This window comes from Ursus americanus, chromosome 3, assembly GCF_024610735.1.
Source record: "Ursus americanus isolate L20-20 chromosome 3, mUrsAme1.1.p, whole genome shotgun sequence".
NCBI lineage: Eukaryota > Metazoa > Chordata > Mammalia > Carnivora > Ursidae > Ursus > Ursus americanus.
Genome location: NC_142129.1, coordinates 18725724 through 18752501, shown reverse-complemented (window position 1 = coordinate 18752501; position 26778 = coordinate 18725724). Strand labels below are relative to the sequence as shown.

The 26778-nt window shown below is 43.5% G+C and overlaps 1 protein-coding gene across 1 annotated transcript in view; it reads left to right on the top strand.

Annotated features, from left to right (window-relative positions):
• EXOC4 (exocyst complex component 4) overlaps window positions 1-24965 on the top strand; it is a 717712-nt gene extending 692747 nt beyond the window's left edge. Inside the window, exon 18 of the mRNA XM_045792625.2 lies at window positions 23428-24965. Within this exon, the coding sequence (XP_045648581.1) occupies window positions 23428-23665 (238 nt within the window). The 3' untranslated portion in view covers window positions 23666-24965. The remainder of the gene's footprint in view (window positions 1-23427) is intronic.
• Window positions 24966-26778: the final 1813 nt, after the last annotated feature.

Here is a 26778-nt window from a genome sequence, read left to right as displayed (position 1 = left end):
GAGGGCCCCGAGAATGAAGGTGAATGAACATTTGCTTACCCAGCAGTCTCAAAGCACTCAAAGTGCCCATGTAAAGATACGCCTGTGTGTGTCTGTACCAGTAAATCCCAAAACCTGTATTCCTACGTATGGTGATACGGAGGTTTCTGCTGCCATTTCCTGGCTGCAACATGGAAAGATCCACCCACCTTAGATTGCCCCACTCTCCTGCTTCCATCTGGTCTGAACAGAGATCCTGATTAATCAGAATTACAAGTGGGTGAAAGAGAGCTGAGAGCAGCTTGATTAGTAGATAGGTGTGCGCGTGCACACACACACACTCACACACACACTCACTCACAAGCCTGGTGTAGAAAAGAGGAGTCTATGAAGATTTAACTATTTGTATGTATAGGGGGGGTCTGTGTGTGATATTTAGAGTCTAATCCGTGTAATCCTCACATGGAGTGCATAACGGAGCTTCAGGGGGTCCATAAACCGCAAAACTATATGCAAAATCTGTGTGTTGATGTCAGTTTTATTGTTTTCTGGCAAGGCAGTCCATGATTTTACTAAATTTTCCAAAGGTGCTGTAAGAGTCCCCGTCCCTTTTCTTTGACCCTCTGTATTTGCTCTCTCATCCTTGGAACATTCTGAACACAAGTTAGGGATGAGGACAGGCCATCATACTAATGCCGAAATGATATAATCTTGCCAGGCCTGAGCGTTTCCTTGTTCGCTGCCCTTCATCGTAGTTCCCCATTCAGAGCCGACCACCACTCCCCAGCTATTCAGACTTTTGGGCTTCGCTGCCCCAACAGAAAGAACAGCCGCGGGGGTGGGGGAAGGGGACGACAATGTCCGAATGCACAGGCTTTCACTTTGTCGAAGAGTTTACATTGGAAAAGAGTTCATCTTATTCTCTCATAAAGCAAGTTCCCATTTCTAAACTTAAGAGCATTCTCCATTCAGGAGGGAAATCTGGATAATCGTTGGCTTCCGATTCTCTTTCGTCGTCTCTTTCAGGTGCAAGCAATTCTTCCTCTAAGTTTTCAGATATGAGTCACAGACTAACAGGTTCATTCACTCCGGTTTTGGTTCTCTATAAAAATAGGCTCAAGGTCTGCCAGAGCTGCACCTTAGTTCCCTAACCTTAGATTTTACATTATAGAAATTTCTAACACCCTCTGTGGCTCATTCGTCAGTCTTGTTAACCACTAACATCCAGTTAAACGCGGACTTTTTGACTCTTTCTTCCTCCGGAAGGTTCTAAGTTCCACTGCCTGATGTTTCCACCATCACTGCCCTCCCACATTTGGAATAAAGCAACAATCCTTCAGCTGGTATTTACATCTTTCCAGTGTCAGCCATCCTTTGTGATACTGTTTCCCTTAAATTAATTTGTTGCTCAATCCTTACAGCAACTTTATTATAAATTATCCAGCCCAAACTTTATAGGCTTGAATAAAAACTATCCTATTCTCCTTTCTTAACTAGCCAGCTTCTTCTCTCATTGTTTATTCCAGAAACTTCTGTTCCCGCTGATCTCACAGTGCTCCTTTCATGTGACTCCAAGCCTTCATTCTGCCTGTTCTTATTCTTAAACTTCCCATTCTTCAAAATGTGTCGCACTGCCTACCACCCCTTTTCTGGAATGTTCAACTACTCAACACGCATTTTTCTGTTCTCTGACATCATTGGCATATTATTAGTATCTTCCGTAATGCAAGCACAGGACATATAATAGATGTTTAATAAATACTTGGTCATTTCAAAGATAGCTTTCTAACCAGTGGAATCCAGGAGTAATAAGGTATGTTTTGGGGAAAGCAGATAATGGCTGGTCCCAAGTAATCATTGCACAAATTTTTACAACTATGCACTTAATTCTGAGGTCACTGAAGCTCAATTAACAATATTTGTAACATCCTCAGTGTTCTTGTACGTCAGCAAAGATGCATGTTCGATGCCGATGCTTCTAAATGGTAGCCAGCCACCCGTGAAAACAAGAGTGGCACTAGTATGGATCACCTAACATGGTATATAGGTGGTTGGGCCTTCTCTTTGACTAATCAAGTGAGTATTTACTGGTGCTTCGCAAGCGTATTTCTTGGCTGAAATGGGATCATCTGGTGTGTACCTTTACTCTCTGAGAAGCATAACAATGCATTTCCCTCCCCCTCCCAAAACTGATGGCAAACACCACCAAATGTGTGTATGTCTACCTCTCCCTGTGATTATGGCATCAGATCCTTGTGTATGGTTCCATTCCAGTGAATTCTAAATAAGGAAGGATTTTCCCATCACAATTGCCGTTCCCAAAGAGTAACGTAAACTGCTTTAGTCAGCAAAAAATATGTATCATCTTTGCCTTGCTATATATTGAATTGCTGACTCTCTCTTCTTTAGATCCAATAGTCATTTCTTTGGCTCCTTAATTTATGCATGAAGCTAAAAGAAAAATCACTTAGTGTTCTTAATAAAATGGCATAAGGTTTAGATAATTTTTTACTATATGCAGTAAAAATGCAAATGTGTGTGGCTTATTTGCAAATGCAGACATTAATAACTGATATTTAAACAGACTGGATTAGCAATTTTACTGATATATTCAAGAGATTTTTCCAATAATTTGCACACTCAAAATCAATTTGAATACAACATGTAAATTGAATTTAATTTTTTGATAGAAAATTGTAGTTATCAGCTTGAACCATTAAATTTACTATTTAATATATGCTTTCCAGCTCACTTGGTTAGAATTTCATTGCTCCTTATCTATATAAATTTAATTAGGCTTGATATCATCAGTATATTATAGAACTAATTAAAGATTCAGATAAGTGCTGAGGGGGCTTATTGAAACTCCATAAAGTTCCATTTGGAGAATGAGATATTCTTCCTTCGGTTCATTGTAAGAGAATGAAACGGCAAGCAGGGTGTCTTGCAGTGTTTCTGAAAAATTATTTAACTGGATTTAATGTACTTATTCCATTCTTTGAAGAGCTTTTTAATTACTCTGTATCTTCGTACAGCCCAACAACAGTTATAATCTTTATTTAAAGGCTTGCAAATCCTCATTTCCTCTCCTCCCACTGAGCGAGTGATCTCCTGTTCTGGTGTGCACATGTGACTGTGTGTGTGTGTGTGTGTGTATGTGTGTGTGTGTGTATAGCGGTAGGTGGGATGGGGATTGTATACCCTGATTGAGAGAGATCATGTAATGTGTAATGGAGCTTTTGGGGAAGCCTGTCAGTCCTCCCAAGTAGAATAAGCATCGAGAAAGATCAGAGAGTGCCTGCCGTAAACACGGTGAGGAAAAGAGAAAAGATGAGAAACACTGACCCAAGAGGTAGTCCCCGGGGCAAAGCCGAGGTTCCCACTCAGAGGTATGGCTACTGCGAGGGAATCGTTTTGTAGAATTCCCTTTGAATCCCCTCATATCTGCATCTCTGCAGTAGAGTATAAAGCAGATTAGCTTAAAAGATATGATTTCAACTAAGTGCTTTGTGTCTTCATTACAAAGCACAATAAAGCTTTTTTATTACAATGGAGCCACTCTTACTTTCAGTTGAATATGCACTGAAATCAAGCTGCAGCTCCTGCGTTCCCGGGGTGCTCAGCGCTCTTGTTAAAAGCACATTTTTTTTTCCAGCGCAGATTGAGTGACACAATGCATGGTGGGGAAGAAATGAAAGTTAAGAGGGCAAATAATAAATGTAGGCCATCTATGGCCAGGCACACTGTGGTTCAGTACAGAGGCCCCCAGGAAGCCAGGAAAATGGTCACGAGCCTGTGTGGTGTGATTGAAAAGTTACAGGCGTTGGGGCTTAGGAGATACAAATTGGAAGCTCTCCTGTTGATGAGCTGGATGACCTGGGGGCTCATCTCTCCAAAGCATAAATTTCGTTTCCTAGAAAATGGAAATAATAACAGTGATGCCGCCCCTCCTCCCACTTCAGCCTCCCTCGTGGGCTGGGATGGCGCTCAGATACCATCTATTATCGTCTAACCCGTGTATGCTTCCAGATAGGGAGACTGAGGTACGGTGGCATCAAGTGCTATGATCGCGATCGCTCGATAGCTAGTGACAGGGCAAGGACTGGAATAGATGCACATGAGATGTCACGTCTACACTGTCACAGGGAGTATAAAGGAACACAGAGGCATTTTCTCAGTGACATCCTGGCTGCACTTGATAGCATTGCGATTTTTCCCCCCAAGCAAGTATTCCTGAAACATCCCTGCAGGTCTGCTGCTCAAATGGTTTGTAATTACAAACATGTTAACCCCCCGCCCCCCACCCCCAGCCTGAGAAAACATTTGCAGAAACAGTTGGGTCACAAACCAATGTGTGTTTCACCACTGCACTTGAAATGTTTCTCTTCGAAAACGCTGGAAATGTTTCCCGGTAAAGCAGATTCTCAGCGGAGGTATAAACCTGCATTGGGAAGGACACTGCCAGCTGCCTGGAGTCTAGTGACTAGACCAGCAACTTGGGGGTCCGGGCAGAGTGGGCCTTGCTCGTAACTCTCCTGACTCACGGGTAACCCCAGGCAATCCCCTGTGCCATCTTCCTCTCGTTGAGTTTCCTCCACGGCTCCTCATGTCACGAGAGCAGCATTTCCCCGGGGCCACCGAATAACCAGTAGACCACATCCTGCTTGCTGCCAGAGCCCACGAGACCATATGTGAAGCTCGTAGAGGTTCATTCAATTTTTGAAAGCACCGGAAATTACGAGACACTGATTCTGAAGGTTGCAAACGTGAAGGGAATGGAATACGTCCTTCCGCTCTTCCCTGCAACCGTCAATATGTGTGAAACACTGGGTTCAAGTTTCCAGGATCACAGGCCATCCTGCCCTGCACCTTCCTCTCTGACACAGCCTCCACTCACCCTTGCAAAGTCCCTCATTACAATGAATAAAGACCCGAAGGGCAGCTGTGGAGAGCAGATCATTGCAACAAGTCTCTTTTGCTTTGACTTAGCATAAGCTAGCACAACAAACAGTGAGGAGTTGTCTGCACCCCAGCTTCTAATTTTCCCCCATCCAACACCCAGGCTAAAATAATAATAATAAGATTAATAATAATATGTTTTTGCCAGATAGGTGTACTTGCATAGCACTTTACACAGGGCTGTCCCAAATAGGATCTCAGTGGGTCTTTCCATTATGAATAAACATTTTTGTCTCCCCAGGCTTGCTCCTGAGTATAAACTATTTTCTCACATCCCATTTCAGAGTTTTTCTGGAATGATGGAGGGTCGTGTATTATCATGCAGGCAAAATTCGGCCAGGCTGTTGTTAACCAACCAGGTGACCTTAGGTATTTAGCCTTTGTGAGCTCCGGCCGTGAGGATGAAATCCAGGAGATGAGACCAGGAAGGCATCTGGCACATAGCGTTAAATAAATATTAATTGTTCCCCTTAACAACACTTAATATAATCAATTATGAATCTTCAGCTCGGTTATATTTCTGTTACCCCGTAATCATGTGCAGAAAACTGTTCCCAATTCTAACCTATTTTTCCAGCAGGGGTTATTCATTATTAGTTGTCATAAACGTTTCTTGAGAATAGCATACACAAACAGAGGGAGTTCAAAGGCATTCTGGGCAAAGACGTTGGAGGAGGGGTCACGGGAGGACCTGCGACAGTATGGAGCCCTGAGAAATGGCTTCAGTACATTTCAGGGGAGCTTGGGGGAAATGGGAGCTGGCGACAATGTTTCCATATCTGTCAGCAGACAAAATCTTTTCTGCAGATGTCCCAGGCAAACATTGAGCTGCAGCACATGTCTTGATTAATGGATCAGTCTTCACACTACTGGCTGTGGGTGTACATCGTCGGTATAGTTAAAGAAGTCAGGGCTGTAGTTCATAAAATTAGCATTTTTATAACAGCTTGAGATATAATTTACATACCATAAACATTAACCCTTTTAAAGTGTGCGGTTCATTTGGGGTTTTTTGTATGGTCTAGGGTTAGGCAGCCATCATCACCAGATAATTTGAGAGCATTTTCATCACCCCAGAAGGAAACCCTGTATCCATTAGCAGGCACTCCTCGTTTCCCGACTGCCTCCCCGGCAGCCACTCATCTCCTTTCCATCTCTGTGGATTTGCCTCTTCTGGCTAGTCCATTTCAACAGAATCACAGAACACATGGTCTTTTGTGACTAGCTTCTTTTACCCCCGTAATGTTTTCAAAGTTCATAAAATCAGCGTTTGTTGTAATGTTAGGATGCAAGGCTGAGTTAAAAATACGTATCCATTGGGGCGCCTGGGTGGCTCAGTCGTTAAGCGTTAAACGCCTGCCTTCGGCTCAAGTCATGATCCCAGGACGCTGGGATCGAGTCCCACCTCAGGCTCCCTGCTCAGCAGGAAGCCTGCTTCTGCCTCTTCGCGGGCTCCTGCGTGGGGTCCCAAATGAATTAATAAAATCTTTAAAAAAAAAAAAAAAAGGAACAAAACAGCCCAGAGGCCTCCTTGTGCGCCCCCTTCGTAGTCATTACCCCCGCCCCCAGGTACTTCCTGATTGTGTTGAATGTCACTCTTCTGAGTGGCTGTCCCTGCGCAGCCACAAGGAGCGCGTGGCCTCGCAGGCTCTGCGGTATTCGGATTACACAACAGACGTTTTCCGGCTACCTCCCGGCCTCGGTCACTGCATTCATGTGTGTTGGTTCCCATGGGAAATAAAGCAGCACTAAACCTCCCAGGAGCCCCGTGCTGTGCACTCTGTCCTCCTCCCTCTTCTGGGTCCAGTGACCCTCTGGCCTTGTGCCTCCTCCTTGCCTGGGGCTCCAGCTTTCCTTCCAAACACCAGCGCTCCCTGCACAGCGGCCGGTACGGGGGTCAGGCTGGGAAGCCGCACCCTCCATCAGGTACAATCTGGGGCAAACGCTGAGCTCCAAAGGAAAGTCTTTGGAGGGGAGACCCCGATTTGTGACAGGGCAGCCCCCTGGCCCTGCCATTAGCCTGGCCCGCTGTGTTTTTGCCCGCTGATTTGTGCCCTGGTCAGCAGGGTTTTCCTCTCGTGCAATTCCATGTATTCGCTTCTTTGCCGAAATAAAAAATCTTTTATTCAGGAAATTAAGTTTTCATCTTAAATTCACTTTACGGTCTTTGAAAAACTTTCGTTTTTGTGTGGTCCGGAGCTATAGATTATCATTAGCATTTAAATAGAGGTATTAACCGCGCTCAAAGACCTTCCTCTCATGAGGTGCCCTTTCTGGGAGGTTTTTCAAATCTGATACTTTTTTCTTCCTACAAAAAGAATGCAAATGCTATATATATTTTCCCCATCAAACACCACTCTCTTTATTTATAGACTTAGGAGAACGGCGTTGTTGAACAGTCTCGCATTCATCTTTTATACGGAAAGGGCCAGTTTTTAAAAAATTGCTATTCTGTCCCTCCATGCGGGATGTTCTCTGCAGACCCTCAGAATGAATTTCCCCGTGGTTAATTATATCCTGTTATACCTCATATCCCTCCAGACCCCCTCCCCAGACTCAAATCCCGATTGGAAGCGAAGAATCTGGTGTAAATTCTTCCTCTGCCATAGGACGCTCTGAGTTACCAGTGCTCCCAGCATCCCCAGGACCGTAGGAGAGACTCCCACGGACCAGGCTTGGAATCCCGTGTCAGTCCATGAAGACTTGTGACCTTTCTCTCAGATTCTCTCTTTATCTGCCAGGCTAAGGTTATCAACCCTGTTGTGTGCGGTTGTCGAGAGATGAAATAAGGTGATGGTCGCACTCCTAATTTAGAATTTTATCTATGACCACATACATCTTAGTCCTCCCTGCCTCATTTCTTCGAGCAGCCCGGTGGAGGAGTAGAGATAGAAGGTACCTTTTCGTAAAAGGTGTCCCTCCTGCGGTCTTCTGTTCCTGCTGCCGCCCGCCCTTCCCTCTCTGCCTCTTCTCCATCTGGCTGGCTGAGTGTGTTGTCGTGGTCCCATGTCAGTGTTGAGCTGAACAGAAGGCACTAGAGGTGACAACAGGCTGTGTTTTTCTCCTGAGGTGTTGGCATCCAGCTCTGTCTGTGAGGCCGATTTTGTGCAGCTACATGCTTGGGGACGTGGTGAGGACCCCTAGAACACTGATACGGTCTGACCAGGAGAAATTGAGCAAACCAGGGAGAAGCTGGGTAATCGACATTCGGAAGCTCCCTTGCTTCTCAGATGGGCCGCCTATACCCTGCAGCCCGAGAGATCTTCCTACAACCCAGCTGTCCTCATGTCTAACTTGTTTCTCAAACCGTCTGTCTTGAGATGCCTTCCCATCAACGGCAGCGCTGGCTCCCCAGTGCCACGTGTACACTGAAGCAAAAGTGTCCTCACTTTAGGACAATGAGAAAAATAATGATCACATAGTGAGTTTCTCATCAAAGAAAACGTAATTTTTTGTTCTGAAAGAATTACCTTCCTACTTGAGGAGTATTAAAATGCCTTTTTTTTTATTATATCCTGGCAATAAGGGTGCCTGGGTGGCTCAGTCGGTTAAGCGTCTGACTCCTGGTTTCTGCTCAGTTGAGAACTCATGGGTCATGGGATCGAGCCCCACATGGGGCCCTGCACTCAGCAGGGAGTCTGCTTGAGGATTCTCTCCCTCTGCCCCTCCCCCTACTTGTGTTTACACTCACTCGCTCTCTCTCAAATAAATAAATCTTTAAAATAAAAAATGCTGGTAATGATAGATGATCGTTTAGTTGTAACAACATAGACAAGATAAAAGGTTAACAACTCTAAGTCAGTCTCACCCTCGTCCCCTCATTCTACCTTCCCATGAAGGTCCAAGGTCTGTGGCATGACACACAAGGTCCGTGTTCACCTGGCCCCAGCTTACCTTGTTGACCTCCTGCCCCTCCCTCCCCCTCCACAAATCCCTTGCGCCCCAGTGAGGACTAAACCATCTGAAACCCCCTCCCCCCCAAATGACCTATTCTTCCCACTTCCCTAACCAGTTCACACATTCCATTGCATGAAGCACTTTCTTCCCCTCATGTTTGCCCCTCCACCGACGACGCCACCTCCAAACAGCCTGCCCTGACTGCTCTAAGAAGTGTACAGTCCCCCCGTCTGCGATCTTGGGGAGTCTCATGTGTACCTTTATTACAGCTGCTGTCATACTGCTGTAATCACGTGGCTACTGTCCTCTCCAGAGAGCAGAGTTTTACTCACTTCGGCAGCCCCGGAACCTATTAGAGACTACCTGATGCGTAATTGATGCTCAAATGTTTGTTGAGCAAATAGACAAAGAATGGTTTTGAAAGGCACTATATAAGCGCTGAGGAAGCTACGGAGAGTCGTAAGACATCGTCTTTGTCATCAGGAAGCCTGCATTCTGGGAGAAGATAATAAATATATATTATGATACCTCCAAACAATTGAGTCCTCTGCAGCCATTAAGAAGAATGAGGCAGGTCGATATGTACTGAAGTGGAACCATCTCCAAGATATATTGTTAAGTGGGAAAAGCCAAGTGCAGAAGAGCATGTAAACACCATTTCTCTTTAAATCTATGTGCACATACGTGCACACACACACACACAAAACCACGCTGGTGTATGTGTAAAGTGTATTTGGAAGGATACCCAGAAAACTAGTAACGGTGATGGTCTCTAGGAAGGGAAACAGGGTGGATAGCTAGGAGACAGGAGTGGGAAAAGAGGCTTTGTACTATAGGCGTTTTTGTACCTTGTATTTCGCTCATTTAACGAACACTTGTATATTAGGTTCCAGGCACTGTTTTAAGCACTTTACAGGTATTAGCTCAATAAATCCTCCTAACACCCTGTGTGGCAGGTACTATCATATCCTCCTGTTAGACCCTAGTAACTTTTTTTTATTGTATCACCAGTTCATAAAGAATCTTAATAACCTCTTGCAAAAGCAGATACTGCTCGGAAAGTCACACGTTAAATGGGGACCCATGCAGCTAACAGAGAAGGAAGAAGTTGTTCAGGGAGAAGCTGCACGGTGGAGAGAGATTTCATCAATCGTGAGGGGTATTTAGGCTTTGAGACACAAGTCCAGTGCCAAAAAGGGCAAAGTATGTTCTAGGGACATTGACCAGCTCAGTTTGGCTTAAGTAGAAGGTTGATGCCAGGGGAAGTTGGAAGAAAAGGTGGAATGGGGGCCACCTCGGATGTCAGTGTTTCAAGTTGGGGGACCTGGTCCTGTTGACCCAGTGAACACACAAGATTTGTTTGTTTGTTTGTTTGTTTGCTTGCTTGCTTGTTTGTTTTGGGCTGGTTTGTTTGTATTTTTCAGAATAGTAATCTGATCTGGTTGGAACCAGAGATTAGTCTGGGCGAGTGAGTAAGCGCGAGAGACTCCAATAGGAGATAGTTGTCATAGCCTACTGAGAAGAGACTTCGATCTGCAGTAATGAGACTGGAAATAAGCAAGGAGCATAACAGATGTTACACTGATAGACATGGTGACAATCAGACAAGAGTCAAAAGTGACATTGATATTTTGAGGTTTTGCAAACTTTGGAAGTTAGGCACCTGAGAAGGGCATGTGGTAGAAATGTCTGGAAATCCATGAAAATGAAGCTGTGAGCTGTTGAGAGACCAGATCTTGAGGAAAAACATCTCATGTACAGGTAAGACTTTGGGAAGCAGAGAGAGGAGAAGGAAGGGCCAAGGCCTGCCTGTGAGGAATGCTTGCCGCAAACAGACAGAGGAGGAGCCAGGGAAGAAATGGAAGACTCTGAGGGAGCTGGAGAAGGATCTAGTAACGTGGCTCAAAGAGAGTTGAGTTCAGGATGGAAAATCATCAAGGGGAAGAGGACTAAGTAAAAGCCATTGTGCTGATCTACTAGGATCTCATTGGTGACTTTTTTAAATGTAGTCTCAGACAAAATGGACGCTTTAGAAGGAGAAACAGTGAATACAAATGATTTGTTCAAGAAACTGAACAATGAAAAGGAGAAAAAACGAGAGAGAGAGTGGACAGAAGAATTGCATGGAGGACTTGGGGATTGTTGTTTGGATTTGTTTTTTTGTTTTGTTTTTTGTTTTCAAAAGAGGAGAAACATAAGGATGTTTGAAGGCAGACATAAAAGAACCAGGGAAAGGGGTAGATACTAGATACAGGCGTTCAAAACCAAACCAAACCCTAGCAGGGTCCTAAAGGCGTTGGGATCAAAGGCATACGGTTTATCTTAGAAAAAGAAAGAAAAGAAACCCCTCTTCTGAGGCACAGGGAAAGGATTAGTAAAAAAAAAACATTTCAGTGAGGAGAATATGGTACCTCAGACAGTCCTGAGGATCCAAAGACATACCATCTACAGGGCCGGTACAGAGTAGGTAGTAAGTGTTCAGTAAAGTTAGCTGTTGTTGCTCCCGTTTTTACACGGCACGTGTCCTACCATGTCATTTGATTTAATCCTCAAACTTAACTTGTGATGTTATATTACTTACCCCATGTATAAATGAAGATACTGGAAGTTCAGACAAACCAAGAAATGTCCAAGGTCATACGCCTCAGGTAAAAGTTGTGGGATTTGTGTCTAATTCCACCAGAGAATGAAACAAAAGATGGAAGATTGCACACCATTAGCCAGAAATGGGTCTCTTCCCTCTGTCCTCCCCTTTTTTATCTGCAGCCACTTGTCCCACACAGAGGTGCTCCACGTCTCCCTCCCAGAGCTGTGTCAGAAGACCTCTCTGCCTTTTGCACGAAGCAACTATTTTATTCATAGTTGCTCCCCGCTCAGCGTTGAAGAATCACAGACTGCTTTTTACTTTGTCCTCTGTCACTTAATGACTGTTGGCTCTCTCATTCATTCATTCTTTTTCATTGATTCCACACCCACTAGATGTCTTATTCTCGGGCCAGGGGGTAACAAGGAGTGAGACAGAATCCCACCCTGCTGTCACAGCCCCTGTGTTCTGGAAGGGGGCGGCAGACATTTATGTAGTAAACACTTAAACAACACTACTCCGTTCCAGCCACTCTTCCTCATCATTTGATCCTTGTAACAGCCCAATATTACTATTTCCTTTCTCACATGAAGGAAAGAAGTCACAGAGAGATTAGTAAATTGCCCAAGAGCGTAGAAATAGTAAGAGATGGAACTAGGATTCGAACGTAGGTCGCTGGCTCCTGAGTCCATGATCTTAAACACTAAAAGATGCTGTGTCTCTAATTTTATATGTACGTACATTTTTTAAATATGTATAATATAAAAATGTAACGGTGCCCAGAAAACATTTTTAATATATATTTATGTTTAGATGAAGATCGATCCTAGACAGAAGTGAAGCTCAAAGGACAAAGCCTGATAAGGGGGGCAGGTATTTTTGAGAAGGTGGTCAGGGAAAACCTCACTCATTGATAAGCTGACATTGGAGCAAACATTGAACTGAATTTCTTCTAATCCTCTATTTTCCTCCAGCCTTCTGTTCCTTTAATCCCATGTGATGCTCTTTTCCGATTTTCTTTCAATTGGCTTAGAGTATAAAGCAATACAGAACCATGAAGCATAACAAAGGAGGGGTTATTGTCACCTCCTTGCCCTATAACTGGTACTTTTTTTTTTTTAGGTAGTAAGAAAATTCTCTGGTTCCATGCCCTTCCCCCCCCCCCGCCACCTTCCTCCCCACACATAACCTCATGAACCATTTTTACCAGTGCTGTTCTAAGGTTTCTCCCCACTATGAAATACAGAAAGGTAGAATTTCTTCCAGAGAGATTCACTTGGGTTTTTCCAACATGTGTCTCATTTCGTTGTTTTTCTGCCCCTAACTCTGAATTCTCTGGAGCCCTTTACATTCTTTCTCTTTCTTTGTTGCTGTTCACGCCCTTCCCCATTTAGTAACATTTGCCCTTTGTGGCACTTGCCTGTGCTCTCACGTTAATTAAGGTATTAAGTGAGATCCATTATAAGCCACTGTCCTCAGCATTCACCAGATGCTTTCTGAATCTGTTGATTTGCCTGTATCATTACCCTTTGTTTGTTCTTCAGCCTGTGTCCATCAGGGGTAGCCATTCAAAATAAATTCATTTTGCTAGGGTTTTTTTTTGTTTTGTTTTTTGGGGGGGGTTTTTTTTTGAGGCACCGTATAAAATGGTTCACTGACATCCAAACATGTATCAGCCACAGTGGTCTTTTCATCCACCAAATTCACATTGCTACCCAAGGCTATCCGTCACATTTGTCAGAGTATTTGGGTTTTTAATTAAACCCTGCTGGATAGTGTACATATTTCCATTAGCTCTTTCCGATTTAGTCTATCATTTTTCTAATTGACAACCGTTCTGAGTCACATGTCCTTGAATCTCAGGTGGCCCATTTTGTAGCTTTGGTTTATTTAGGTTTTCTCGCTTCTGTAAATAACCTGAGGGTTTAGTAAATAACGCCCTGGAGTATTTGCCATTGGGACCTGCTGATTTGCATATGCTCACGCTTTTCAAATAATCTGCTGATTTTTTTATTCCTCTGCCAAACCTGTTTTTTCTTTCTGGCCCTTCAGTCCTAAAAGATACGGAGGTTTTGTTTGTTTGTTTGTTTGTTTGTTTGTTTGTGGGTTTTTGGTTTTTTGGTTTGTTTGTTGTTTGGTTTTTTTTGTTTTGTTTTGTTTTGTCTCAGCAAAGTAGAGAAATCCCCCATAACAATACTGAGAAGCGTGCTGGGGTCCCTAACTAGGACCAAAAATCATTAGTAAGGGTTTGAGTAACTTTGCCAACTGATGGCTGAATAGCAGTTCTTGCATCTGGGCTCCCCAGCAGTGATAATGGCGTGCAGTGAACTCTCCATTCAGCCTTGTCTAAACCTTGTCTAAACACACATGTGAGGTAGCTGGCTAGGAGCAGAGTCAATGGCTAAAGAACAGAACTAACTGGCAGCTCCCGGAATAAATCCATTACCTTGGCCTCATTGGCTTAATATTCTGATGGCAGGTTTTTCCATCGAAGCCATGTAGTCCATGCCTGTTCTCACTGACCTTTCTCCCCAAACACTTACAGGTAGAGAAGGATCTCCATATTATAAATATGGAAACCCAACGCCAGTTACCCTTCACTTCTCCATCGCATCACTAACTGGTCGTCAGGAGCAGAATCCTATGCTTGGCTTCTGTTCCTTGTCTAGCACCCTCCAGCTCCTCTCTTCTTTCCCACATACCAAGAGAGAGGAGTGTAATGGGCAGGCTGGCAAGCCCAGATTTATTTTACTTTGAAGTATTTACCTAGTGTCCTAGATACCTTTGATCTGGGTCTGAGTTGTATTTTTTTAAGTGTAGCTAAAAGAAACTTCTTGAAGCCAAGGACTGACTGTACCTCTGTAATTTTCTGTTACACAGTAGTCCCCCCTTATGTGCAAGGAATAACTTCCAAGACTCCACCACGGATGCCTGAAACCACGGATAGCGCTCAACCCTGTATATACTATCTTTTTCCGATACATAATACCTTTGGCAAAGTTTAATTTGTAAATTAGGCACAGTAAGAGATCAATAACAGGAACTAATAACAAATAGAACAATTATAACAATCTACTGTAAGAAAAGTTATGTGGTCTTCCTCAGAATATCTTGTACTCATCCTTCTTGTGATGAGGGGAGATGATGAAATGCCCATGTGATGAGATGAAGTGAGGTGGATGACGTAGGTGTGTGACGTAGCATGAGGCTGCTATTAGTGATACGTCAAGAGGAGAGTCATCTGCTTGTGGCCCATTGTTGACCGCCGGTAACTGAAACCGCAGATAGCAAGACTGTGGATAAGGGGGCACTACTGTATTAACTTTTAAGATGTTATTAGAGCTTCCTAAATACTAGTGATAATAATACTAGATTTTCCTTTGAAGAAATCCTTTGCATTATTTATTGAAAAGTTGATAAATGCTTAAAACTGAAAAAGCCATAGGGCCTCTGAATTATTTTTGTGCTGCATATGTCAGCAGCTGTTTCCCAGTTGGTTGGCCAATCTGGGAAATACAGATAATATACGGTATAAGGACCTTGTGCTAATTGGTAAACAGTATGTAGCTTTGAGATCCCCAAAGTACCTAATACCATCTCCTTTTATCAACCTACGGTATTCGATAAATTATTTTTTTTAATTGAAAAAACTCTCTAAAGTGATATTCAGCACAGCATAACTCTCCTTAACCTGGATTCACCTTTTGATAATCAAAAGAGCGTTTACAGGAGTATGAGACAAACACAATTATGAAAGTAAAATGAAGGACCTAAATAAAAAATCACAGAACAAGAGGGTAATTCTATTCACTCTTTCATATTTCATTATTTGATAACATCAGAAGATGAATCCATCAGAATTGCTTTGGCAAGTGCAAACAGAAATGTGCCTGATCAATATTTATTAAAACCTTCAAAATGGGAGAAGGAGTTGAGCAGACTTCTTAATGGACTGAATAATTATTCACACAAATGGGGTTTGACCGAAGGCAGTGCCAGACCAAAGAGACCCAGTTTTAATTGTACTGAATTTAAAATGCAGATCTTCCTCTAGCCCCGCTGTAGAAAACTTAATTTAAAAAATTATCTGATGGAGCAGAGAGTGACATATGAATCTTTAAGTTGTTGAGGAAGAAATTTCAGCCACAGATATTATAAATTTAGAAGGTGTTGCGAAGGTGGGGAGCAAGATTTCTAGCTGAGGGAACAAGAAGAAATTTTCTTCCCATTTCAGGGACTATAAGTGAGCTTGGGAGAGGGTCATCAGCTCAAAAGCGATGGATCTCCAAGGAATTCCTTTGTTTTGAGTGATTGTGTTTTCTGATACAAAGCAAGGCTCTGGGGGTTGCTATCAAAAATACCAGGGTACGTTCCCGAGAAGGATGAACACAGCCAACTTTAGCTTTTAACATCTCCTTGGGAGAGATACCCCCCCCCCAAGTACTACTGAAGGGTGCTGGTTTTCAGGACGCGGCCAGCACGTAACTGCGGTTTAAGTGTGGTGCTGTCGATGAAGGCAGTGTGCGTGAAGAAAATGTAGGTAGATGACCTGTCAAGCCCGTGCAAGCCTTAGTGCAGCAGATTCTCACGCTCTGACTACCTCTTGAATGATTTTCTACTGCCACCAGCTGAGGGAATTTCTACACGGTCTTTTCTAAAGACCGCACTTATCTTCTGGAATGCCCTGATCAGAACAGAAACCTGGAATGTTTGAAACTATCCCTATAGAACATAAATCTAATTCTGCCACTAGCTCTCTGAAAATTATTTAGCTCTTCTCTACCTGAGTTTTCTCATTCCCAAAATGGAAATAACTTCCACGATTTGAAATTAGAATTTTCAATCATGTCTGTAATAAACTCGAAGCTCTTTGAAGGGGAAGACAAATGAGAGCAATTATATTATATTTTTTAATAAACTAATTTATTCTTCTGACACACAGGATTACCATCCATTTTATTATTGGTCTGGAAAGTACACATCTGAGCTAAGTTTACACTTGCTCAGAATGTCCCCAAATCAGTCACTGCAGCGTCTCGCCTACTGGGTTCAGGGAAAATCAGCATCAGCTAATTCCGATGGAAGCCCATGGTTTTAAAGGAGCAAGCGGAGGATGCTATAAAGGTTTTAAAATCCAGAAATGCTTAAGTAGCATCTGCTCTGACCTCTTTGTTTTCCGTATGGGAAGCAGAAGTCCAAAGAGCCGACAGCCTTTGTCCAAGGTCACACAACTAGTTAGCGGGGAGTGAAAGACTTAACCAGAATCTGAGCTGAGTTGATCTCTTGAGTATTTACTTCTCTCTAAGTCTTTCTGCTCTAACTACCTCTTAATTATTTATGGGATGATTATCTAGTTTATGGATTATTCAGTTCCTTTCTTTTCTCTTTCTCCATTTCCCTGCTTATTACCATGTATGCCACTGAGTGAACAGAGAAAAACAAGAGTTGAATGTTCTACCCAACAATTTAGTGACCCATCTACTACTGGGTTTTTTATTAAAGTTCTCAAAATGCTGCAACTATTGGCTAAAAAGAAGGTGGGGGGCTACTGTCAATACTAAGTTACATTCAGGTCACATTTTCCTCCTTCAAAACTTAAATTTAAGAAGTCCACTTCAGAGCCCAGTTCTCTTGTTGACATTATTACTTTCATTATCTCAGGAAGGACTAGATGAGAAAGGCTTCACCATTACATTACTTAATTATCCCTCTTCCTCAAGAAAGTAATCAGAAGGGCAGCCAACTTTTGGAAAGAAAGGTCACTTTGTCCATTACCCATTCAGAGGGGCAAAAAGCAAGAAATAGGTGACAGAATGAAAAAGCCAAAACTCATTTCTGTAACTTTTGAACGCTGACTCGGCAGCATGACTTCATTATTTGTTTTAGAGGGCTGACTTCCCAGATCAAATCCAGTGCTGTTCAAATAGAACTACAGAGTGGGTAAACGAATTTTGAATATCCGAAATTCTGGCTTGTTCCATTACAGTGGAAGGCAGAGAGTTGAGTTAGTGTGTGAATTTTATTTTGTCCCTATTACCTGAATTGTGACTAAAATTTGCCATACAACTTTTCTTTGCAATTAGTACTTTTGCTTTTTAGCACTTCCATTGTGTCCATATTAATGGTGGCTTTGGAATGAGTTCAGGGTTCAAAGGCCTTAGACAGATAGCTCAGTTTGCTCATCTGTGCAGCGTGGATGATTGCAGCGGTCACGTCAAAGGGTTGAATATGCCAGTGCACCTAAAATTTAGACGTTATTATCAATGGTACCTCAGTTAAGACCGATTCTCATACCCAGCCTAAGACATAACTAGGTAGCCATGGAAAATACAGTTTTCGTTCAGGGATTTAGCTCTAGACCCCACCCCGTAAAGAGAGGCAGATGGCAAAGGCTTCCCCCAGGGACTGTGGACAGCCCCCAGTTAGCACCCCCTTTCCACCCCCCCCCCAGACTCTCGGGACCGCCTGCAGGTCCACGAATGACAGTTGCTGTGTGGGAATGGCTGGTTTTACTGGGGCTTGCTTTCCTCAATTGACAAAGAAGAGAGCTGAAACTGTTTGCAATAGCTTTCAGAGATGCAGTGATAACTTTTATGAGGAGTATGGCAGAGTGGGAGGTAGAACATGGATGAGAGACTAGAATGTTCCTTCTTGTTCATGGAAATTTCGGAAGAGCTGCTAAGTACGAAGAGCACTCGTACTCACGACATACAAAGGTATCAACAATTTGCTTAAACGTACGTACAGACCTATGTACATTAAAAACCAATAAGTAGGTGAAAAATGATTTAGCTTCATGTATGTTACAAGAATATGAGGAGGTAGGTGCTGTCATATGTTGTTGGTAGGACGATAAATTGATGCAACTTTTTTAGAAAGCAGTTTGGCAGCATTTGCCAAAGTCCTAAATACTACACTTACCTTGACTAAATCTGCTTTGGAAATCTATCCTCAGGAAAGAAGGTGTTTAAAATTGGAAACGAAGGGTCACCTGGGTGGCTCCGTCGGTGAATCATCTGCCTTCGGCTCAGGTCATGATCCCGAGGTCCTGGGATTGAGCCCTATGTCCATACAGGCTCCCTGCTCAGCGGGGAGCCTGCTTCTCCCTCTCCCTTTGCGCCTCTCCCTCACTCATGCGCTCGCTCTCTCTCTCTCAAAATAAATAAAATATTTTTAAAATATAAATAAATAAGTAAAATTGGAAACAAAATGTCCAATATTGTCAACCCAAATATTTCAACTGTAATAGAGAAATTGGTAGAACATCACATATGGAAAACAAAAACTAGAAGGAAATGCAAAAATGTGGTATGTCTTTGTGACGGACTTTATAGGAGTAATCTTTTTTTCTGCTTAATCTTTGTGTTGAGTCCATATAGTCTATATGACACATGTATTAATTCCCCAATCAGAGAAAGATAAAATAAACTCCATTTGAAAACTTTAAAAAGGAGCCCTGTGCAGCTTACCAACATGCCCTTCATAGCCTCCCTTGGGTAAATATTTGCCAGTGCAATCAATGGGGAGAAAGAGTTGCAGTTCAATACCGTTAAAATAAGAAGAAAAAAACACAGGGAAGAATAGCCCATTGAAAAGGGGAACATGAAGAAGGTATGAGAAAAATAATCTGTCTGCACCAGAGCAAAGTATGAACATTGTCGTATTCTGGGCAGGGTGCAGGAGACCAGTCTAGGTGACATCACCCCACTGCTCTCCTATCCCTCCACCTGCCTCCCTTTCCACTCGGGCCACTTTGGGAACTGTTGTGCAAAGGTGCACAGCAAAAAGAAAGAGAAACCACGGGGAGGAAACCACCTCCCCTCCTCATAGACTGCTCCACCCATCAGGGTGACCTGGAACTCTGGTTTCCAGAATAGGATCTTTGGTCTACGTGTGGCAGTTGGCCTCCGAATGTTACGGGCTTTGAAGAGACTTGCCGTACAAGTCATGAGCCAGCAATGGCCTGAATCAAATGTGTGTTCACTGATCCCATCCCGGCAGCTAAGTGCTATCTCATACAAAACGTGCTGCCTGGGAGCCATGGCCGCTGTTGTAATGCTTGACGATAAGAGCATCAATAAGTGCCGATAAATTATTTATCCCAATCGGGTTACATGATTTCATTTTCGCGTGTCAGTGTTTATCATGGAAGCCCATTCTAATTGTACGGTCTGGGGCATTTTCCTATTTTCTCCGTGGGGCACCTTGTAGCACCCTTTCCCTTTCCAATTGCAACTGTTGCTCTGCTGATTTAGTGTCGTCTTTGCTACTGGGTACTATTCTGCAAGATGAATGAATTTCATTCCATCTTTAAATATTTATGTTTCTTTATAACCTAATATATCATCGTGGTTATGGGTACTTTTTTTCCCTAACTACAGAAAATACCCCATCAGTTACCTGTCGATTTTGTTTCATAACCCAGCTTTGCAATTCTGGGACACTGTTCATCTGAGGCTCTTGAGGACTCTTTTAGTCTCTGAGGCCACTTCAGAGTGTCATTCTGGGATTTACAAAGGTCTTCATTGCACAGAGGATATTGAAACATTAAGGGCTTAAGTGGCTCACCCTTTATCACTTATCACACTTGGAGGATCCAGGACTAGAAATCCGAGCATCTTTGTTTTGTTGTTTGCTGCCAGCCTGTAACAGTGGCCTCTGTAGAAAACCAGCCAGTATCCCTGGAAACGATTCATCAGATTTTTCAAAAGAAATCCAATTTCATCTGGTTAGATGGGCTCAATGTTACTTCTTAAGATAAATGATGAAAATATCAACATCATAATACAAAGAAACCCAATTCTTTTGGTTTAATCTCAGTGAAAAGCATCACCATCCACTTATTGCTTCTGTCTCCTTCCCTAATGCTTTTAGTTCCTTGGCTCAAGGAGATGGGAATGGTTCTGTAACTCTTCCCATACCAGAGAGATTCAGAGTCCCAGCTGGTCCGGGACCTTTGGGAATCACAGTAGCTGGGGTGGGTCCTGAGGAATCTGCACTTTTCATAAGCCCCCCAGGCACTTTCTAGCTGAAGAACTGCAGCCATCATGTCCCTTCTAGCTTCGAAAGAATCATGAGCCCCAAATTCTCTCTCATTCCATTTGGTAAGTCTAGATTTGAATATGTGTTCTTTTCGAGCAAGTTTTAAAAGGTGTTCTTAGGTAGTTCCCGAAATGGGCAGCTCTCTCCCTCACCTGTGCATCCAAGGGAAACCAAATTAGATGATGCAGGGCCTCATTTCTCAAAACAGGGGCTGATATCAGAGAGGAAGTCATGGGGGTGCCTGGGTGGCACAGCGGTTAAGCGTCTGCCTTCGGCTCAGGGCGTGATCCTGGCATTATGGGATCAAGCCCCACGTCAGGCTCTTCTGCTGTGAGCCTGCTTCTTCCTCTCCCACTCCCCCTGCTTGTGTTCCCTCTCTTGCTGGCTGTCTCTATCTCTGTCGAATAAATAAATAAAATCTTAAAAAAAAATTAAAAAAAAAAAAAGAGGAAGTCATGGTGTGCCAAGGGACACGCAGAGCCATCAGGTGAATATGATGCATCTTCCTACAGCATCAAGTTTTTCTTAAAATTTGTATTTTTAAGTTACAACAGATGTATTGTGGAGTATGGGTAGTTCACATGGGTTTTATGCTGAACATGAAGCTTCAGAAAAGTTCCTGACCGTATCTGATACTGGGCTCCCAGAAGTCTGCAGGCTGGAGTTAATTTGCCTCTTCTATTAGAAGTACCTCTGTCTACAGTCAAGGTTACCTTTGACCAGTGATTTCTAAATATGTGGTTCCAGGAAGTTAAAGTGAACACTCATTTACAGAAAACTAGCCCCGAGAGGACCCTCTACACAGGATGTTGACCCTTTTGCTGCCTGGAGTCATTCATAAACTTGCCAATATAAGATGAGAACTTCTTATTCCTGCCACAATTTAGACACTATTTGTGAAAGTGTATTTTTTTTTAAGAGTATGTTAATTAGAAAAGGAGGTTTAGCGGAGCAGGAAAAGGAACTAGCCATGTGAAAAGACACCAATGCCCTTACTGACCATATTCCCATTGTAACAACAATTTAGAAAATACTCTTGAAATTATGAGCTCCCAGAATATATTCCTCACTACAAGGATAGCTTACTTCTTCCAGAGGGTGTTCTTTTTATGAAGATGTTCCTGATGAACAAGAAACAAATTCAAGACTCAAGTCCAGTGATCCTGGTAGATCTGCAAGATCCCTTCATCTCTGGAGTTGCTTTGGGCTCTCTGCCTTGGTCTGCCCCGCCAGGGCAAGCTGCCTTTCCTGTCAGGAAGACAGAAGGGAGTAAACTGTGCCTGGGAAGGTTTCTTCTGTTCTTTGCCTAACCAGCTGTGATAGCATCGCTCGGCTCAGAGCCCATACTCAACTTTACCTCCTGGGTAATTTGTAGTAAACATGCAAGTCTGAGCCTCAGTGTAGACTCCGTGAGGGATAATGGTGGCATAATATTGTTTTTAAGAAGGGCAAGTGGCTGCCTTCTTCGTTCCTGACTCCCACCTCCCCCATCTTGGCTCTGCATTAGAGACTCACTGTAATGCATGTTTCTCTTACATGTACTACTCTTCTCTCCTCCACCTAGGCCAATGGCCTTGCAGCCAAATGGATCTCAAGTCTGCAGCTTTTTGCAGAATTATAGCTAATCCCCTCCCAGACCGTTCTATGTACCACTGTCACCTTAATCTTCCAGAAGCACAACCTGGATGGTGCTTCTGTTCTCAACAGAACCTTGGGGGGTGAGGGAAGGAAGTCCTTTATAAGACCAAGGTTCTTTATTAATTTAGCTAACCTGATGTCAAACAGTCCGCCTTCTGGCCTCAACTGCCTTTTCCCACAACTCTGCTGTTCAGCTACAGTCCCCAGACCAACCAGATTCCTCTTCCCAGGAGGAGTCTGCTTCGCTCTTCTCTTTCCCCCTAGTCTAGAATTTCCTTCCTTGAAGCCCTGCCTGACAATATTGTACCCCATATGAAGTCTTCCTTGATTCTTCACCTTCCCCTCCGCATGGGATTTCTCCTTCCTCTGCTATAAATTTATAACATTTATACTTCCTCATGTCACATGGAGCATTGTTCTTATCTGTATCCATGAGGAAGGAGCATTGGACTGAGAGTCAGAAACTTGGGTGCATATCCTGCCACAGCCCCTCACTTCTTTGGGACACTAAACAAGTCCTGTAACTTAGCTGTGCTTCAGTTTCCTTATCTGAAAAAAGTGACTAGTAGCTCCCTAGGTGGAGTGAGGGTTAAATGACACAATACGTGGAAAAGAACTTTGTCAACAGAAACACAATCATTATTTCCCTATTTCATTATCTTTCCAACTGATCTCTGAGCTATTTGAGGAGAGAGGTCATGCCTTGTTCATCATTACATAGTTACATTATTATCATGACTAGAATACATAATTGTTATTTCAAATAATAATAGCTAATACTTACGGAGCATGTATGTTTGTCGGGCACCACTCCAAGTGCTTTATATGGATGAATTGATTCTTCCAATAACCCTAAGAGGTAGGTACTATTATTAGCCCACCTTACGGAGGAGAAAACCACACATTTCACAGAGCCTCCAACAAATAAGTAAATGAATGAGGGATTGATAAGACAAAAACAGCTTTTGCAGTGCCTGCCAGATGATTCTCTCCCTCCTGGTTCTGCCCCTACTTCTTTTTCTTTGGAACCTCCTAGGTAAATATAACATTAGGGCAAATCTCAAATGAACGAAGACCCTGAAAGATGTGAGGTCTCCCTGAGTCTTCATTTAAACTTATTCTCATGAAGAAAGCTGCAGTGAGCTCCAAGAAGACAGAGATCATGTTTGTCTTGTTCCCAATTATATTCATAGGACCTAGAACAATGTCTAGTGGTCGACAAATGCTTATGGAATAAGTAATTTATGAACAGCCTGTTCGTTCCCACTGAAACCACAGAAATGGCTGACAATGGAGATGGTGAACAGTGTCCCCTCTTGCTTCCTCAGGCAGTATTACGAGATGTTATACAACACGGCCGACGAACTCCTGAACCTGGTGGTAGACCAGGGTGTGAAGTACACGGAGCTAGAGTACATCCACGCCCTGACCTTGCTGCACCGCAGTCAGACCGGGGTGGGAGACCAGACCACCCAGAACATGAGGCTGCAGCGGCTCAAGGAGATCATTTGCGAGCAGGCTGCCATCAAGCAAGCCACCAAGGATAAGAAAATAACTACAGTTTAATCAGGCGCACTGCTGGGGGTGGGGGGATGGGGGGGCGCCATTTTTGTTTACTCAGTCATACTTGCTTCTTTCTCTGGTATGTTATTTGGTATATTCGGAGCAGACTTGCTTTTCTCCACACTGATGCTTTAGTGGAGAGAAGACGTGAGGATTTTGTTGTTGTTGTTGTTTTGTCTCTTTACTTTGGGCTTCTCCTCTAAACTCTAAAGGGGGTTTGCAGTACAGAATGTTTAGATTTAACGTCTACTCTAATGCAGTCAGCTCCAAAGGGTTGAGTGACTAGGGTGGGATGGGAGGAAGGTTGTATCAAATTGGACTCTGGAAAAATGAATGCACAAATTACAACTACCCAGCAATCTTTGGAAAGCAGACTGCTCTGTCAGTTTTAGTCCCTTCCTAAAACACTTCATAGGCTTCTCTTACACAAACAGTAGATTTTTACTCCCTTGACCCTGTCAGTTTCCAATTCAGTGAAATAAGCATATGTGCAGTGCTTTCTGTCTCTGTTGCCAACATCAAATTAGTGACTTCTCGGGTGGCTGTAATTTTCAATAAGTTTTCCTAACCAAAACAGGACCTCTGGGGCTAGGGCGAAGGATCCTTTCACCTCAGTCCCTGGCTGAGTTTTGTGTGCGGTAGCTCGTACACAGATTATAGTCAGTGTATTGCCTTTTTGTCTTTACTTCTGCTGCATCCAAACCAAAAGCCTTCAAATTAATCACAAAAATGGAAGAATGAAAGGCAATGAAACCCTCTTCTTGATTTTTTAATGTCTACTTTCCAAGAGAAAATAATGGGTAGAAAACTTTTATTCTCAGTTAAACATTGTTTGGATGTGAGTGATTCTTAGATGCTTACTTGCTCTCGATATAAGCCCCTAGGTCTTTCTCGCCTTAGGAAGTTGCCCTGGTCCACTCAGCTGAGTGCACGGAAGATGGGACAGCGTGACATTCAACCTCTGTGCACCCACCAGCTGAGGCCATTTCTAAAGTGTTCCGGGTGCTCACCTCTCCTGGCACATTGGACCCTGCCACAGCCCCCCAAGTCTCCAAGCACTCCTGCTACCCATGGTTGTTAAGTCACAGGAGAAAGCAAGGCAGTGACCAGAACACACCTTGGAAACACGTGGAGAGGAGAACAGGAAGGACACTTGACCATACACGACCTTGCCTCACATTGTGACGGTCCAAAATTGTATACCTATTTGTACAGCTTTGGTGTTGGTGGGAAAAGCAGAAAATTAAAAAATGTTTTGAGAAGCTGAAATGTTGTGTGTTGTTTTTCTTGTGTTCCTTATTCAGCAAACATTCCCTGAGGGCCTAATGTGTGCCAAATGCTGCTAGGCATAGGGGCAGATACTAGACAGTGAGGGAGGGCACCTCATTATCTCCCTTTAAGACAGAGTATGGACACTGGATTCTAAGCAAAACCCTAAAGGGTGTACGCTCGGGGCTGAGTTAGAAATCAGGACCTACGGTGGGAATTCAGCAGGCAACTGAAAGATGGTCTTCCAGAGGGTTCTGGAAGGAATACTGTAAATCTATGTGCTTCAGAGTCCTGGTCGGAAAGAAGTTGAATCCACGTAGGAGAAAACCGTAGAAACAACATTGTAGGAAAGTAGTCTACCCAAGAAGTGGGGGTGAGAGAAGGGAGATGAGGGAACTTCGAGCCAACCCCTTCGGTTTGGAGGCCTCCTCTTGGTTGGTGGCCATGGCTTCCCAGCATAGCTTCTGTGCCTTTTCTTCTCTTTCCTTCCTCTCTAGGTATAGAACCCTGGGGTGGTTACAAGGATACCAGAAGATCTAGGGGTGGAATTGTTGAGTGCTTAAGATAGTTTTATTGGATGTGGAGAGGGACATGGGTTTGGAGTGAGTAGAATGCCAAGAACACTGAGAACCAGCAGGAAAATGGCAGATGGGCTGCTGCGGGGGAGCGTTTAGAAAAGTAGAATCCCTGCTTTGCTTATAATAATGATAGGATTGAAAAATGTCAGTTCTGCGCAGAAAAAGTGATCTGTGCCTCTCTGTCCAAGACATTCAAGGCCCAGATTTCTTTGTAGGATGGCACATCACTCATTTTTTTAACAGGTCAAGGACAGCCAGTGTACTATTCAGTGGATGGTCGAATCGATACAGATGGAAGGACTTCATTCACAGAAGCCCAGCCCCTTTCCAGGGCTTCATTCTTGCCTGAATATTTTCTCAGCCTGACCATCATTAATTTGTTTCAAATACTTGGGGAGAAAAACTCAAATATAGCCAAATTGAATTGGCAACCAAACCCAATGATCTTCCTGTCAAGTCATATCCATGAATGTCTTAGTGCTACTGCATTCATTTGGTCACGAAGATGTAATTGCCTGTTACACAGCTCAGGTGATATGGGATTTCTGTAGCGACAAGCAAAAGAAGCAGTCTCTTAGGACATGGAGCTTATACTTCCAGTCTGACAAAGAGTTACCCAACTTCCACCCCGATCTCGCCCTCCCCAGGGTTTTTATTTGCCACTCAGTCCACCAAGACCACCCTTTCATCTAAGAAGACATCTCCTGGTATTGAGGACTGACATCTTCAGCCTAACTGCTGCTTTCTTTTGAGCTTTGCCCTTCTGGAAGTTCGGGACTGTATCTCACTGTTCACTGTGCCCTCCCTGGCTAGCCAGAGCCTGGAAGTTCCCCCTTTACCATTTGTTGATGGAACAGGATTCCTGCCTCCCAGGTTCCATGAACGGCCTGAGGCCATTGGGTTCCGGATTCTCACCCTGGAGCAGAGCGTGGCTGCCTCCCAGCACTGGGGCACAGAAATTTCACCGTAAACAACAGAAGCTATTAGGCTTCGATGAGCCCTAGCCGGTCTCCACTCCACTGAAGGCAAAATGTGATGAGAAGCCCGGGAAAGAGGCTGTCCTTGGAGCAGGAGGTGATAGGAAAACAAGGAGTGTCCCAATCAACCAGATTGTGCTTGAAAAGCAGAGTTTGTGCCGAAATACACACACACCTGAGAGCAATTGTCTTAATGGGGCAGGGACGTAAAACAAATTGGGCCTAATTTGGAGGGAGGGTAATGAGGTACCAAGGAGAAGAAAACAAAGAAAGACTTGGCTCAGCAAAGGTC